The 15693-nt window shown below is 43.6% G+C and overlaps 1 protein-coding gene across 1 annotated transcript in view; it reads right to left on the reverse strand.

The window, feature by feature from the left end:
- Positions 1-10601: 10601 nt before the first annotated feature.
- LOC119328919 (probable WRKY transcription factor 4) overlaps positions 10602-15693 on the reverse strand; it is an 8866-nt gene continuing 3774 nt past the window's right edge. Inside the window, exon 4 of the mRNA XM_037601913.1 lies at positions 10602-11405. Coding sequence (XP_037457810.1) covers positions 11000-11405 — 406 coding nt within the window. The 3' untranslated portion in view covers positions 10602-10999. The remainder of the gene's footprint in view (positions 11406-15693) is intronic.

Consider the following 15693-nt stretch of genomic DNA (forward strand, 5'->3'; position numbering starts at 1 on the left):
GTACCTTTGGAGACACCTGTAGAGCTCCTTTATAATCACCCAGTTACGTTGTGATGTTTGGTAGCACACAAAGTGTTCCTCCGACAAACGGGAGTTGCATAATCTCATAGTCATAGGAACATGTATAAGTCATGAAGAAAGCAATAGCAACATACTAAACGATCGGGTGCTAAGCTAATGGAATGGGTCATGTCAATCACATCATTCTCCTAATGATGTGATCCCGTTAATCAAATAACAACTCTTTTGTTTATGGTTAGGAAACATAACCATCTTCGATTAACGAGCTAGTCAAGTAGAGGCATACTAGTGACACTCTGTTTGTCTATGTATTCACACATGTATTATGTTTCCGGTTAATACAATTCTAGCATGAATAATAAACATTTATCATGATATAAGGAAATAAATAATAACTTTATTATTGCCTCTAGGGCATATTTCCTTCACATGCTTGGTTCAGTATCCTCATGAGATATACGAATGTGTACTACAAGTTCATTGGTCGGAAGAAAATCAGAGCTGAATGCATGAAGGTGTATCTTTCCGAGAAAGAAATCCTTAAAAAGCAACTAAAGTCTGCCGAAAGCATTAGTTTGACACGTGATCTATGGGCTTCAAACCAAACTCTCTCATACCTAGTTGTGGTCACTCACTACATACATGATGATTGGGTCATGCAATGTCGTGTTTTGAACTTCATAGAGCTAGATCCACCTCACTCGGGTAGTGTCATAGCTCAAGCAGTTTTTGAGTGTTGCCAAGAATGGAAAATAGAAGATAAGATCATGACAATCACTATGGATAATGCTTCCTCAAATGATAATGCTGCTAAGAGACGGATGGACAAGATCATTGCTAGGAAACAACTAAATTTATTCCTAAGTACTTCCATGTTCACTATTCTACGCACATTGTCAATTTGATAGTGAATGATGGCATTGCTCTATTGCAAACTTTGATTAATAAGCTTAGGGATACTGTCAAGTATTTGAAAAAATCTCCAACACGCATGTACAAATTATTGATGGTTTGCAAGTCTTTGAATATGGAAGTTGGGAGAGGTTTATGCCTGGATGTTGCTACTAGATGGAATTCTACATGCAGAATGCTAGAGGCTTGCACTGTGTATAGGGCTGCTTTCAAGGAGTATGCAGAGGTAGATGCTACCTACAAATGGTAGCCTGGAGATGAAGAGTGGGCATTATATGAAAAGATTCAACCCATCTTGAAATCGTTTGCTGAGGTAACAACTGTATTATCAGGATCTAACTATCCCACTGCCAACATTTTTTATCCATATATCATGAATGTTAAGATTGCTATCATAGAGCATACCATGGGTTCGAATGCAAACTTCAAAAAGATGGGAGAAGCAATGCTTGATAAGTTTGATAAATATTGGGAAAGCAATAGTGAAGGTGAGGGAAATGAAAACAGTGGGAAAAACAAAAAAGGAAAAGAACAATGTCATGGTCAATGCCGCCATTCTTGATCCTAGGTTTAAGATGAAACTTGTTGATTACTGTTTTAAGAAAATGTATGGTAAAGAGAAGGGCAGTAGTGAGGCCGAGGAAATCTAAATTCTTTGATCTGTATGCTACTTATGAGATGGAAAATCACAAGAATGAGGCTGGCAACAATAATGAACAGAGTTCAATATCTAGTAGGCAAACAAGTACATCCATGTCCTCATTGTCAAGTGGGTTTCAGTCCTTCCTAGAGGAGACAAATTCAGAGCCATCTAAATCTGAATTGACCAGTTACCTTGAAGACAAAACCCATCCAATTCTAGATCCAAAGTTCAGCATAGTTGATTGGTGGAGGTTGAATGCTCATAGATATCCTATCATGGCAAAGATGGCAAAGAAGTTCTTGACTATACCAGCAACTAGTGTCTCATCAGAGTCAACATTCTCTACGAGCGGCAGAATTCTCGATGACTATCGTAGCTCTCTCGGCCCAAACATGGTTGAGGCACTTGTGTGTGCTTCTAGCTACATCAAGGGATCAAAAGAAAAGCAGCTTAAGCCTACAATTATAGTGGTAATATTACGTGTTCTCTATTGTGTATTATCTTCTTGTAACCTTAGACTCTTGCTAAATGTTAACTGAAATTGCATATTTGCACTTACCTTTGTAGGAAGAGGGCAATGATGATGATGTCAAGTTCATTCCATTTCCTGAAGATGCGACGGAAAGCAACTAGTAGGCTTCCCATATTTTTATTGAGAGTGATTGTATTGATGTACCATTGTATATTTGCTTGCATCATAACTAGTGAATTTCTCTATGTCTATGTAGGAAGATGAACTGATGAGCAACTTATGTGAGGAGCAGGCGCTACTTTGCATTTCCTTATCTAGCAGTTATCATTTTATTTCGGTCATTATTATTTATGTAAGACCTTATGTTGATGAAGTGTCATGCTGAAGTGGTGAAGTAGTTAATATAATATGTACTGCTAGTCTGCTCATCGAACTCGATCCAACACCGACGGCATCAGCGTCTAAGCCATGTTCGGCTTTATCTTTTGAAGTCCTATACTTGTCTTTGTCAATGGTGGTTTGACTTATGATTGTGTCACTTTGTGTCGTTGTTCAAATGTTATTTTATTGTGTCATTGTGTGTTGCTGCTAGCTATTGGTTGCTGCGTTATTTGCTACTATTTGGAAAGTATAAATTTGGCAAAGGTTGATGCATTACTACTTTGTTATATGTTTAAATATTGAATATATGATGGAATGCTTCTATACTATTGTAAACTGTAACGAGCGCTCGTGAGCGCTCACGAGCTTAATGAGTATTTAACGAACCGAGCCGATCAAGAGTTTGAGCTCGGTAAAGTTAACGAGCTTAACGATCACGAGCTTAACGATCGCAAGCTTAAGATCACAAGCTTAACGAGTCGAGTAGCTTGTTAGTCCAGCCCTAGCCTCGGGCATCATCTCGCGTTGATTTCACTTTCTGAAAATCACATATATTCTAGAATAATTCTCCGTATATTTTTATCGCGTTTAGACTTCGTTTGGTATGGATATTCTGTGAAACAAAAAACATGCAACAAACAGGAACTGACACTGGGTACTAGATCAATATGTTAGTCCCAAAAATAATATGAAATGCTGCCAAAAATATATGAAAGTTATAGAATATTGGCATGAAACAATCAAAAATTATAGATACGACGGAGACGTATCACTCCACATAATCGCCAAAAAAATCCGCTATGTCGAAATCATCCGACTCCAACGACGACGACGACGAACTCCAATCATTATCCATCTAAAAAATCCATAATTTAATCTACGTATCGCTCGTCTCCTAAATTAATACCCATGAAAATCACTAGAAAAATTACTTTTGGCTGCAAGGACGGCGTTGCTTCTTCCCCACCGCCGGTCGGTAGCAAACCCGCCGCCCCTACTTCCCCACGAGGCCCGGCCCCAAACCCGCGGTGCCCGGCGGGCGCGGCGGCTGCTAACATGAATCTGCGGCTCAATCGCGCCCGAACCAACCTCTTCTGACCGCAACAAGGGTTCAAGCAAAGCTCCACAACGACGGTGGCGGCGACCACGCACCCGCGGGAAGGAATGGCCACCCGCGAGCTCACAAAGTGGTGAGAAAGATGCGGCGGAGGGCGGCAGAACTACTCGACGGCACGGAGTGGCCGGGGCAACAAGAATCGACGGCGAGATGCGGCGGCAAAATGGAGGGCACGGCTGAAACTTCCGCCCTGCCTTCATAACGATAGGGGAAGCTGGAAATGGGACTGTAAAAACTGTTAGAATTTAATTAATTAATGTATTTAGTTAATTCAATCTCTACTTGTAACCGCACGTGGATATCCCCTCGGTGTGGAACCGACGTATCGTTCCTGGAGCGTCGCCTCCAGGAACCGCCTTCTAAACCTTCGCATCCTTTGGATGCGTCCGTTCCTCCCGTATATAAGTGTTCAATCATCAATGGAAAAGTATCTTATCGATTCATTTGTTCGACTCTCTTGTTCGTTTACAATCGATTCTTCACACGTTATCAGCACGCTCGTAACTGAGAGCACAGGCCTCAAAACTTGCCGCACGGCCGCGCCTCGCGCCCTCGTCGCCGGCCGTGGCCGTTCCTGGCCGCGTCAACGCCGCTCCCCGGCCTCTGCGTGCCGCCCACGCCAGGCCGTGGCCGGCTCCGCCCGGCCACGCCGCGCCTTGCGCCATCGTCGTCTGACCGCGTCGGCAGCCTCGTGCCTCGGCCACGCTCACGTGCCCGTCCGCACCGCCGGACTTGCGCCCTCCGCGCCGCGCCCCAGACCACGGCCTCCGCGTTGCAACGCGCCCCCGCGCCCGGCCGCCCGGCTGCGCGCCCTCCTGCCCATGGCCGCTGCCCAGCCGCGCCGCGCTCCCGTGCTCAGCCGCGGCCTCCTGGCTTCGTGCCCGTGGCGTTTGCAAAACACGCCGACGCCAACGCGGGCTGGAGCAGGCTCGCGGAGAGGCTTTACGGCCGCGCCATGGCCTCCATCGACCGCCGCGCCGGGACTTGAGCACCAGTCGGCTAGACGGTGCCGTCATAATCGACGACGACGACGACGAAACCGCGGCGCTGCCGTCTCCAACCCCTGCGCCCGTCCGCACCGCCGGACTTGCGCCCTCCGCGCCGCGCCCCAGACCACGGCCTCCGCGTTGCAACGCGCCCCCGCGCCCGGCCGCCCGGCTGCGCGCCCTCCTGCCCATGGCCGCTGCCCAGCCGCGCCGCGCTCCCGTGCTCAGCCGCGGCCTCCTGGCTTCGTGCCCGTGGCGTTTGCAAAACACGCCGACGCCAACGCGGGCTGGAGCAGGCTCGCGGAGAGGCTTTACGGCCGCGCCATGGCCTCCATCGACCGCCGCGCCGGGACTTGAGCACCAGTTGAAGCCAGCGATGTGGTTGGGACACTGCCGGCTGTCGCGCATGCCGTCCCCGACGCCCGCCACTCCTTCGCCTGCGCCACGCTCTGGCGTCTGCCGCCGTCTTATCGGCCTTCTCCTAAGACCTCGCCGTCAAGCAGCCGCTCTGGCGCACAGGTACATGGAGCCCCTAAAGCGAGAGGATTTCTATGGTAGTCTCCGTGAGTGAGGGATCCAGCGCTGGAGATTTCATCTCTAGTGGGGACTTGTTTCCTTATCTCTTCGGTTGACCAGACCGTGGGCTGCCACACATGCCTTCACGTGGCATACGCGCATGTGGTTGATAATTAAGCCATGGCCCATGAGCGGCTAAAACATGCCGTCTAGCACATTTCAGCTTTAAGTTCATTTGTGCTTTAACAGTATTTTTAAGCGATGGTTAGTTCCCGCTTTAAACTGTTAAAATCAGTGCATCTAGTATTGTCTTCTGTTGAATATCAATGTATTCCAGATCCTAAATTGATGTTATATATCTTCACGTTTAACACGTGTCGAGATTAATTACATATATTTGCAATTGAGATTTCCGATCTCTTGCAAAGATAAATTAAGTATTTCTACAGTACTGTTTCTCCGTCGAATACAATGTATTCCGGAATATTTCTATGATGTATATCTCCATGTTCACCACATGTCGAGATTAATACGTCTATTTGTAATTGAGGTTTTCAATTTTTGCAAATAAAGATGCAAAATTTTAAGTGTTGTTTTTCAAATCGATGTGTTGGGATCACAAGGTAGTGTGTAAATCTACTGCTTTGCAGATTATCACCACTACTGTTAAAGCCTATATTTTGTCATTTTGACATTATAATTGCTTTACAAAGTGCTCTCCCACATATTTTTCTAAGTCATGACATAAGGCATTACAAGTGAGTAACTACTAATTTCATTAGATTATACTCCCTAGTGCTGCGGGATCTACTTCATTTTGAAGATTATCTTCAAGGTGTCATACTTAGCAATTTGAGATTCACATTAATGGTTTCAAGATGACTTCTTGAAATACCCATTAATTTTGCTAAGGTCAATACAACATCAACCATGATGGTCTTTGATTTACTTCTTGTAAATTAATTATCTCTGGCTTGCCTCTATAAGTAATCGATGGCTAACAATTTGAGGCTCTTGCCCTCAATGGTCACAACTTACTTAAGCGGGTCATGGACATCAAAATCAGTCTTGCATCTCATGGGATAGCGTGTGCAATCCAAGCCACGCCACCGGGACACGAAGGACCTCAAGGGTAATGATTTGAAACACACTTCAAACCCTCAACGTGACACCATCAAGCTGTCACGAGACCCTATGAGCATGGAGAGCATGATGGTTGAATATGCATCAACCGACATGTTTGGAGACTATACATTTAGTCCCTTAGTCTCCTTAGTGATCTATTTATTTATGTCCATTTATGATGTTCTAATAAGAACATGATTATTGTTGTCATCATATATTGTATATCACAATATATTGTATCAGCACTTTGATACAAATTCATTAGTATGTATTCTATATACCCGACAGTGATTTTCTTGAGAATCTTCATGTCTATCTATAGATTTTTACGGGAGTCAATCTGATGAAAAATGATTTGTGCCTTGTGGACATATGCACCATAAACTCTATACTCAGGGATGTCCAATGTTTCCACTCTCATTGAGAGAAAAGAGATATTTTAAAATCACTAGATGCGATGAGGTATTTGTTGGCTCAACTCGAGTCATATTTACTATCCCTGTGGGTACTCGAGTAACGTTGGGATGCTTCATTGCTTTCCAAGTTTAACTCGTACCCTACTAAACTATGGAGGTATCCGTCAAAATAGTTTTCATAGCGAAACTTATGATGACAACAAAGAGAAATAACTTCTCTTTACCATATGCAATGGATATGGCAAGCACATTCTCTTTGTATCATCTGGATTGTACTACACATACGACACAACCCGTAGCACATGTTGCGTACAAGATAGTTTTCCAGAGTGTCTTGTACATGACAAACTTGGCATACTCGCCTTGGCCATCGAGACATTGGGTTGAAACCAAAACTATCAGCAATTTCAATAGTTTATGATTATTATGATGCTAAATTCTAACAACATTTGGATTTTATGTGCACTACAAGTGACACAGGGAAGCTAATTTTAAGGTCCACGCACCTTAAAGTGTATGTTGAACCACTCAGACTCCTTGAATGCATCAAGTTGAGGTAAGTGGCTCTTCCCATCCATTGAATAGACTATTCAGGTATTCCATGGTTCTAAAAGACATATCTACATGATGGTCTTAAGTGTGTGATTTATTCACACGAAACCATTGGCTCATTATCCTGACATCGATTTCAAGCAAATCGAATGGATAACATTGCAGAATTCTCCTTGAGGGCCTTCTCGATGGCCTTTGGATTGAAGTTTAGCAATTTGTTGTAATGTCTAGACTCAAAATGGTTTGGTAGAATCCTATCCAAAGAGTTAAGCTCATTTCATTATCTTTACTTTGGAATTGCAACAAACCAACTTTACGTTGGAGTCATGCAGTTTTACACTCTCATGACCAAACTGCATAATGTTATTCCCCTCTATCTTTGATACATGGAAATCTACCAAGTATTTCCCATCTGCGGTAATTCGATTACACACCGATATCACCACCCCAGCATACAACATTGGCCCCTCAACATATAGTTGGAATCTATGTGAGGAATAACTATATTTTCGTCAATACCTCAAGCCCTTTGCATGGGGAGTTATTCAAGGCCAGTATGCTAATTCAATGAGGAACATTTCCAGGCATTAGGGGGAGATTTCAAGTACCATAAAGAAGCCAGGAAATTAGTGGAATATTCAACACATTTCTGCATCATATCCACGTACTCAAAGATCAGAACTATGCGTTCAGAAGATTTGCAACACATTGCAAACAACCTGCTAGATTCATTTACTGACTATAAAGGTGTCACACAATCCTACAATCTTGCAAAAGTATGCCTAAAAGAGTGGAGGTACCAACAAAATCCACTCCACTCCCCGTTCAAAGGAACAGGGGGAGATGTATGGCAGAAGTACATCAGGATTTAGCTTCTCGCAAGCAAGAATATCAAGGCCTGTGAATTAGTAAATGCAAGTCAACTTCACGTTGACAGACACCTAATGGGTAGTATACACCCAGTGGATGGGAAATCTCCACCAACCCAGGTCATAGTGCACTCAATGACCGGGACATCAGAATACCCGACTCAATCGCATTGGAAAATCGCGAGCAGTCACCATGGGTAACGATATTTCCATCAACTATATATTGATATATAGATTCTGGAGAAACATATAACCAGAAGTCTACAATTGTCGACATACATTTCTCAACTAGATTGAAAAACCTCTCAAGTGATTCAGATCCAAAGACCATGGCCATGGCAAAATGTGAACAACACTCGGACTGAACTCAAGCAAAGGGTATAATCTAGATAGAAATGATCTTGCTCAATAATGGGAAGGTATTCATAAGCAATACCTACACCAGTTTTCTTCTGGAAACAGAATTGAGAACAACGAGGTGGTGAAACAAAGAGCAAGTATTGTAGCACAAGGGTTCATGCAGATACCCAACTATTGTCCAGAGGTGGAATCTCTTTTCAATAACTTATATCATTGGCAGTACAAAATCATCTATCTATGCGGTTGATAGATGTAGTGATTACATATCCATGTAGATCACTAGATTCAGATATAGATGGTTCCCGACGGAACCTTAATTCCGAATCGAAGTACAAAATGCAACATACATCGTGATAAATCAATAAGCTACCATATGACTTATTATTATCGTCGGTACATTTGGTACAACCGACGTAGTAAGTTCCTTATTCACAAGGATTACTCCTACAATGATGATTATCCATGTTTATGTGTCTGCAATGACTACACATGTAATCATCTAAATGACGGAGTTTAAAATGAAGGATTTGGATAAACCAAAATACCGCTCGTTACTACAAATTGAGCACCTTCATTCATACATTATGGTATACTATGTTGTCTATATCCATAATATGTTGGAGAAATTCATTATGGACAAATTTTATCCATTCATAACTCTCATGGGAGTTCATTCTCTAGACGTAGAGAAAGATCTATTTAGACCATGAGACAATGGAAATGAGATATTGGGACTCAACGTTCCACAATGCCATTGGATTCACCAAACACAATTGGTTGGTACTCAAGAATATCTTTCGATATCTCCAAGGCATCAAACATTTTGTCCTGGTTTTTCAGTTTCATGGAAATGTGAACACCGATATCATTGGATACATCGATCAGATCTCCACTATGTCAGATCGTAGACAAGCTTAGTGTTCCTACTAGGTGTGGTAGCCCTCTCATGAAGAGTCTTTCAAACAGACCTCATGGCTACATCCACCAACCATTATCTCAAAGATAATGTTTCTTGTGTTGCCCGGATGCAAACAGGTTACATAATAAGCAATATCATTATATTGCATATCTTGCAAGTCAAATCATTCGATTGATTTGTTCACCAGGTCTCTACCAACTTCTATGTTGCAGAAATGTGTTCATGGAATTGGTATGTGACGGCTTCTAATTTTGCAAGAATCAGGGGGAGTATCTTTCTGGATTATTCCTGTTCAATGCATCATATTATATTTTTTTCCCCTCATGAGTTTACTATACACGTTCTCATAAAGGTTTCAATGAGGTAATATCAACACAAGATTATATGTCATATTTTCCGTTTTCTCCAACGGGGTTTTTAGGAAAGTATATACGACATATTTATTGTCCTTCAAATTCTATGGATACACTTCATATCGAGTTAACAGAGGCAATACTCATTATATGTTGGAACTTTTTCTCCTTATTTTTCCCAATGGGTTTGAAGGAGTTTTACCAATATATCCTACACTACTTCTCATATTTTTTCCACTGGGTTTTTTTAGAGGAGACTATTTCAAGATGATGAACACGCTCAAGGACAAGTAAAGATTAAGGGGAGTGTTAGAATTTAATTAATTAATGTATTTAGTTAATTCAATCTCTACTTGTAACCGCACGTGGATATCCCCTCGGTGTGGAACCGACATATCATTTCTGGAGCATCGCCTCGAGGAACCGCCTTCTGAACCTTCGCATCCTTTGGGTGCGTCCGTTCCCCCTGTATATAAGTGTTCAATCATCAATGGAAAAGTATCTTATCGATTCATTTGTTTGACTCTCTTGTTCGTTTACAATCAATTCTTCACAAAAACTGCACATATGCGGCACTCAGGGTCGAATGTACTGCTCCCCCAGAAGAAGAAAATCCGGGCTGGCATTTTTCAGGACCTGCTCGGGTCTTTTTTTTCACCATGGAACCGTAAAACGGCTGTTATTTTCCAGGCCGAGTCGTTTTCCGGGATCTAGATGCTCTAACAAGTTATGAAGAATGTACTCCGACTCTTTAGACATGCAAATTATGAAGTTTAAATTTCACCTCCGAGAAAACCTCTAAACCTGCTACACCACAACGATTAATCTCTAACATCAACCTATGTTTTAGGATGTACACAAGTTCTTCAGCAGTATCTTGGGAGGATCACAAAAGCGTACTGGAATTTAATGTAACATGTCAATGCACGTAGTCAACAAACAGTGTAGCGTTGTATCCATAGACTGTCAACTTGCATACACCATGAATATAACGACAGATGAATACATCATATCTCAGATCAGTTAAAGTTTGTGATCAATCCAACTAGAACAATACAGCTAAAGAGCACTCCACACATGAAGAAGGTTCTTTGTCTCCTTTTTGCTTAGCCTCAGAAGCGATTACAGTACCTATACATGGTAAGGATTGGAAATCTATACAAAGGGACAACTGTAAGTTTCATCATGGCTTCCTGAACCTAGATTCTCTGTCCCAACTTCTGTCAATCCGGTGATGCTCCGTACGATGCTGACCCTCATCTCATATACAGAAGCTAACCCAACAACAGCTCACATAACCAATAAATATAAATAACACAAACTAATGCATTAGTTGAATCAAACCTATCCTCACAAATTAATTGTTTTGGACAGGAACTGCTGCAGAAGTATCTTTCAGGAGGGGATTCTTCAGGCCGTCTGGATTAATTTTCATGCTGCGCGGGGTTTGTGCGCTCTCTGGTGGCTTCTTACCTCCAAGTTCTAAAGTTGTGTCCATGGTGGACTCACTGTCAGCGGCCTTCTCTGTGCTGGTTGGAAGCTTCTGACCCGATGTTGAAGACACTGTACTGGGTTGCTCAGTGATTGTCATTGCTGGAGTGATCACAGAGACGGATTCATCCCTTGATTCGTTGCTGCTTCTAAATGGTTGACCATGATTGTGCTTACCTTCATAGGTTACTACCATATTGTTTATGTCATCTGGTGCTTTTTCGACATGCTTACGGACAGGGCACCCATCATGTGTGCAGCGGTAATAGCTCCTGCGGAGGTTGAGCAAGAAAGCAATTTCAATAAAACAATACTTCACGCAGGGCAGAGAATAATAAAATAATATTCATATTCTTTTTAGCAACCGACAGAATCGCTATCAATTCATTTATATGCATATCCACATTAAACCATAGACAAATGATCTCTAGCAGATTCCAAATGTATGATAAGAAAGCTAAAAAATATAAATGCGTGGGTAACCAGTGATATATGGACACAGGCTGCACGATTATAGCACAAGAAAAATGCGTAAATTTGAGCAAATGTATATCAAATTTCTCTGAAGCACAACTCACGTATGGAGCACCAATCAACTAAATGCAACGATTGGGTGCCTCGATGAATACAGTGCATGATGGGTTTCACAGAAGAGCTTCAATGAATGAAACAATGTCCAGAGTGCATCTAGTAAACCAATGTCCGTCTTTTAGTGCACATCTAGTAAACAAATTGCCAATGGTATGCTGATTAGTTTTTTTTTTTTTGAACAGAGATGGATTCCAAAGGATCCAGGGAGCTACATTATTTTAGGGCGGTGACATTACAAAGCTCGGAAAAAGACTCAAAGAAAAGAAAAGTACACTCAAGTCCCTGACATTTTGCACGGAGGACCCCATAGCAAGATTTTAGATTACAACCAGGTCCAACATTGGTCCTTCGCTCGGATGCAGCGTTGCCACCACCAGGGACGAAACCACTCGGTGTGGTGATGTCGCCACCACGCCCCACCAGCTCCCAAGGAAACCGGTGGAAGAGGTGATGGACTCCAAGCTTAGACTGCACTGCCTCGTGATATGGCACCAGGCCAGGAGGAAGAAGAGGAGCCGGCACCGATCTGTAGCAGCCAAAGCTCCACACAGCCGCCTTTCGGCCAGAAGATACACCGGCAGGGAGATTAAAATCGGCGGCTGAACGCCACAGCCAGAGGCCTCAGCTGGCGCCATACCTCCACAAGCACCGGTGTGTATGAGCTCCAACCCAATCGCCGGAATTTGGTGCTCCACTCGTCCTCAACCCTGCTTCCACCACCGCGGTAACTGCTGGGGTCGAGGACGAGGCGGGGCCCCTCCGCCGGATCAGGAACCTCGTCGAGCTTATTTAGGAGCACGCTGGCCCTGCCGCTTGTATCTGCCAGCCCCCCATGGAGCAGCAGAAACAGCAGTACAGCGGCCCCTAGCCACCAAGCGCGGCTCGAGAGCGCTGGCGGCACGCACTCACTCGGCATCACACCAAATGCCACTGGGGCAAGACCATCCCTAGACTTAATCCTATAGCTACTATGCTCATACTCATTAGTATTATTGTGTTGGTACTATACACATCCCTTTAAGTTACTGCTCATGTCACCCCCATACTATTGCATTGACCACAAACTCAATGGCCAATAGGTGAAACAGCATGATCACAGGTACAGTTCAGGTGTACACTATCATCGGAAAAGGGACAAATGATTGGCACTGCAATCACATAGTATATTAGGGATGTCAATATTATCGATGGATCCGGGTATCCATGGACATCCAACCCGTTGGACAAAGGTTTGGAGGACCTTTTCTACCCATGGATTTTGACGGATGGATACTAACTCATGGGTTGGGCATGGATTTAGAACTTGCTCCATGGATACCCATCTGACAAGCAGGGCCCACATGGCAGTGACACATGTCATATAACCTGTCCTAATTTCCTTTCGAGTAAGTATTAACCATATTGTGGTTTGTCATTTGTAGTTCTGAATTCTGATGTATGTAAAACTCTTAACGTGTATTGTCTACCGTGTTATGTGACCTTTTATAGTTATTGTTGATGATATGTAAGATATTGTTATGGTTGTTGTTTTCATTGTTGCATGGATATGGATATCCATGGATTGCTGGATATCCAGAGAGTATGGGTACGGACCATGTCTGCCCATGTATACTTTCACGGATGGGCAATAAACGAACTTATGGATATGGGTATTGATCTGGTTCAGCTCTACCCATCCAAACCCAACCCATTGGGGGCATGTTGATCAAGGGAGTGGCCAGCATTGTTGGCATGACTGTTTTCCAGGCACCTATATAGAAATTAGTTAAAAAATGCGTGGTACAATTTATGCAAACTAAAAAACACATCGATTGAGTTATGATTCTTTTATATGGTCTGTTAAATCCCTCGCTACATTAGGTACCAAGCGCATGCTCTGAGGGCAAGCAAGGTTCTAATATCAGTTTCAGCAGTCTACCGATTTAGCATATCATATCGGAACTATCATTTTAACACATATAGGACGGTGTAGACCAATATGTGGGATGATATGACCAATATTTAGCCTATATTTTTATTGTCATGGACCGATATGTATATAACACATACTCCTTAAGAAAATGATGAAAACAAAATTATACATTTAAGTCTTCGTCAAGATATTAAAGTAAAATGCACATTGTCTTGCCATACATGCATCATGTATTTTCTTCTGTCCAACTAAAAAACTATTAAGTGCTTATTTGTGTTTTCCTTAACCATACTTTTGGAAACCGACCCCACTAGGGTCATGCCCATTTCCCAAGCCAAAGGTTGGTGGATTCATACTTGGATACGCCTAGCAGACCACCTGTTATTAAGGGGCATGACTCAACAAATGTAGTTCTACTCCAGAGATCTGAATTATAAAGATAAGAGCCAATATCCTACATCTTGTGTCTACTTTGTGTCTCCCTTCTGCTTTTCGTCTCTAGTTTCCCATTGCGTTCCACAATACTCTCAACATGTTATCAGCATGGAGCTTCGCCAAGATGCGGATGGGGAGGAGGTGACCTTGACGCCAAGATCATCAACGACAAACCCCTCTCACCAGGATGATTGGCAAAACTGCACCAACGATCTTCACGGCTACAAACCAACTTACAGCAAACTTCACAAGATCGAAAGGTATTGATCATCCCCATGATCCTCCCCATGAAGATCATTTCTCTCAAAAAAAAAATTATCACGTCTAGATCAGATCTGATTGTTGCATTACACGACCCTCTAGATGCAAAAAGGATGGCTAACCATGAAGAGGTTGATGAATATATCCGGATGAAGTGGTGGTACGCACGTGCACTGACGTGCACGTGGTGGCGTATCACATTCACACGATCTGCAAATATGACTAGCGAATTGGCACCGAAAGTAAATTCACTAGCGTACTAACGTGCATGTGCATGTGTCTATAAATCAAACCACATCTAAGAAAGATCAAATTTTCGTCTGCCCACTCTTGTTGGCGCCACCCAACGGTCGCACCCACACACGCTGCCCATCACGACTACACACGACGAACATGTCACTTCATCATCTCGATCGCACGCACCGCATTGTTGCGCCGCCTAAATGCAAGCACACGTAGCCATCCATCTGTGCGCCGGGCCGCCACACCATATGCCGAACCGCCTAGCAGCACCAGCATGCCACCACTCTCCATGTCATCACCCAGAACGCATGCCGCCGCACGCCTCGCCTCATCGACGTGGAGCAGCTTGGGCCTTTGGGCCAACGGGCATGCCGAGGGAAAGGCCTACCGAAGGGGTTGGCCGAGAATAAGGAAAATAAGGAAAAGAGAAAGAACAAAAGGATCTGAGCACAGTTTTCGTAGATGACCCCAGACTTCTCCGTAATTTATTAAAAGGGGGCACCTGTGTTATTTTGCAAAAAGGCCCCTATAGTGTCCCAAGATCACTTTGCATCTCACGGCAGTCAAGCACATCCTGCTCTACATCGCCGGCACGATCGACTACGGTTGTCACTACATCAGGAGCTCCAGCTCTTCACTGTCAAACTGTGACAGTGAGATGGCCGGTGATCCAGACATGCGCAAGAGCACTACTGGCGTGCTCTTCTTCCTCAACAACAACCCGGTCAGCTGGCAATCACAGAAGCAGAGGGTGGTGTGGTGGCCCTCTGTTCCTGCGAAGCTGAATGCATGGCAGCAACAGCGATGGCTTGTCAGGTCGTCCGGTTAGCCCGGTTGCTGAAGGATCTAACTGGGGAGGAGGAGGGTCCATCGATTCCAAAGGTGGACAACAAATCAGCTATCTCATTAAGCAAGAGCCTCATTCACCACGACAGGAGCAAGCACATCGACCTATGCTTTCACTTCATCAGGGAGTGCGTGGAAGAGGTCGTGGTGGAGTGCATCGTCACTGATCAACAGCTCGCGCACATTCTGACGAAACCACTTGGAAGAATCAGGTTCCAAGAGCTGAGAAGCAGGATCGGCATCAACAAAATAAAGTAGGAACTGCAAGGCTT

This window comes from Triticum dicoccoides, chromosome 7A (assembly GCF_002162155.2).
Source record: "Triticum dicoccoides isolate Atlit2015 ecotype Zavitan chromosome 7A, WEW_v2.0, whole genome shotgun sequence".
Lineage (NCBI taxonomy): Eukaryota > Viridiplantae > Streptophyta > Magnoliopsida > Poales > Poaceae > Triticum > Triticum dicoccoides.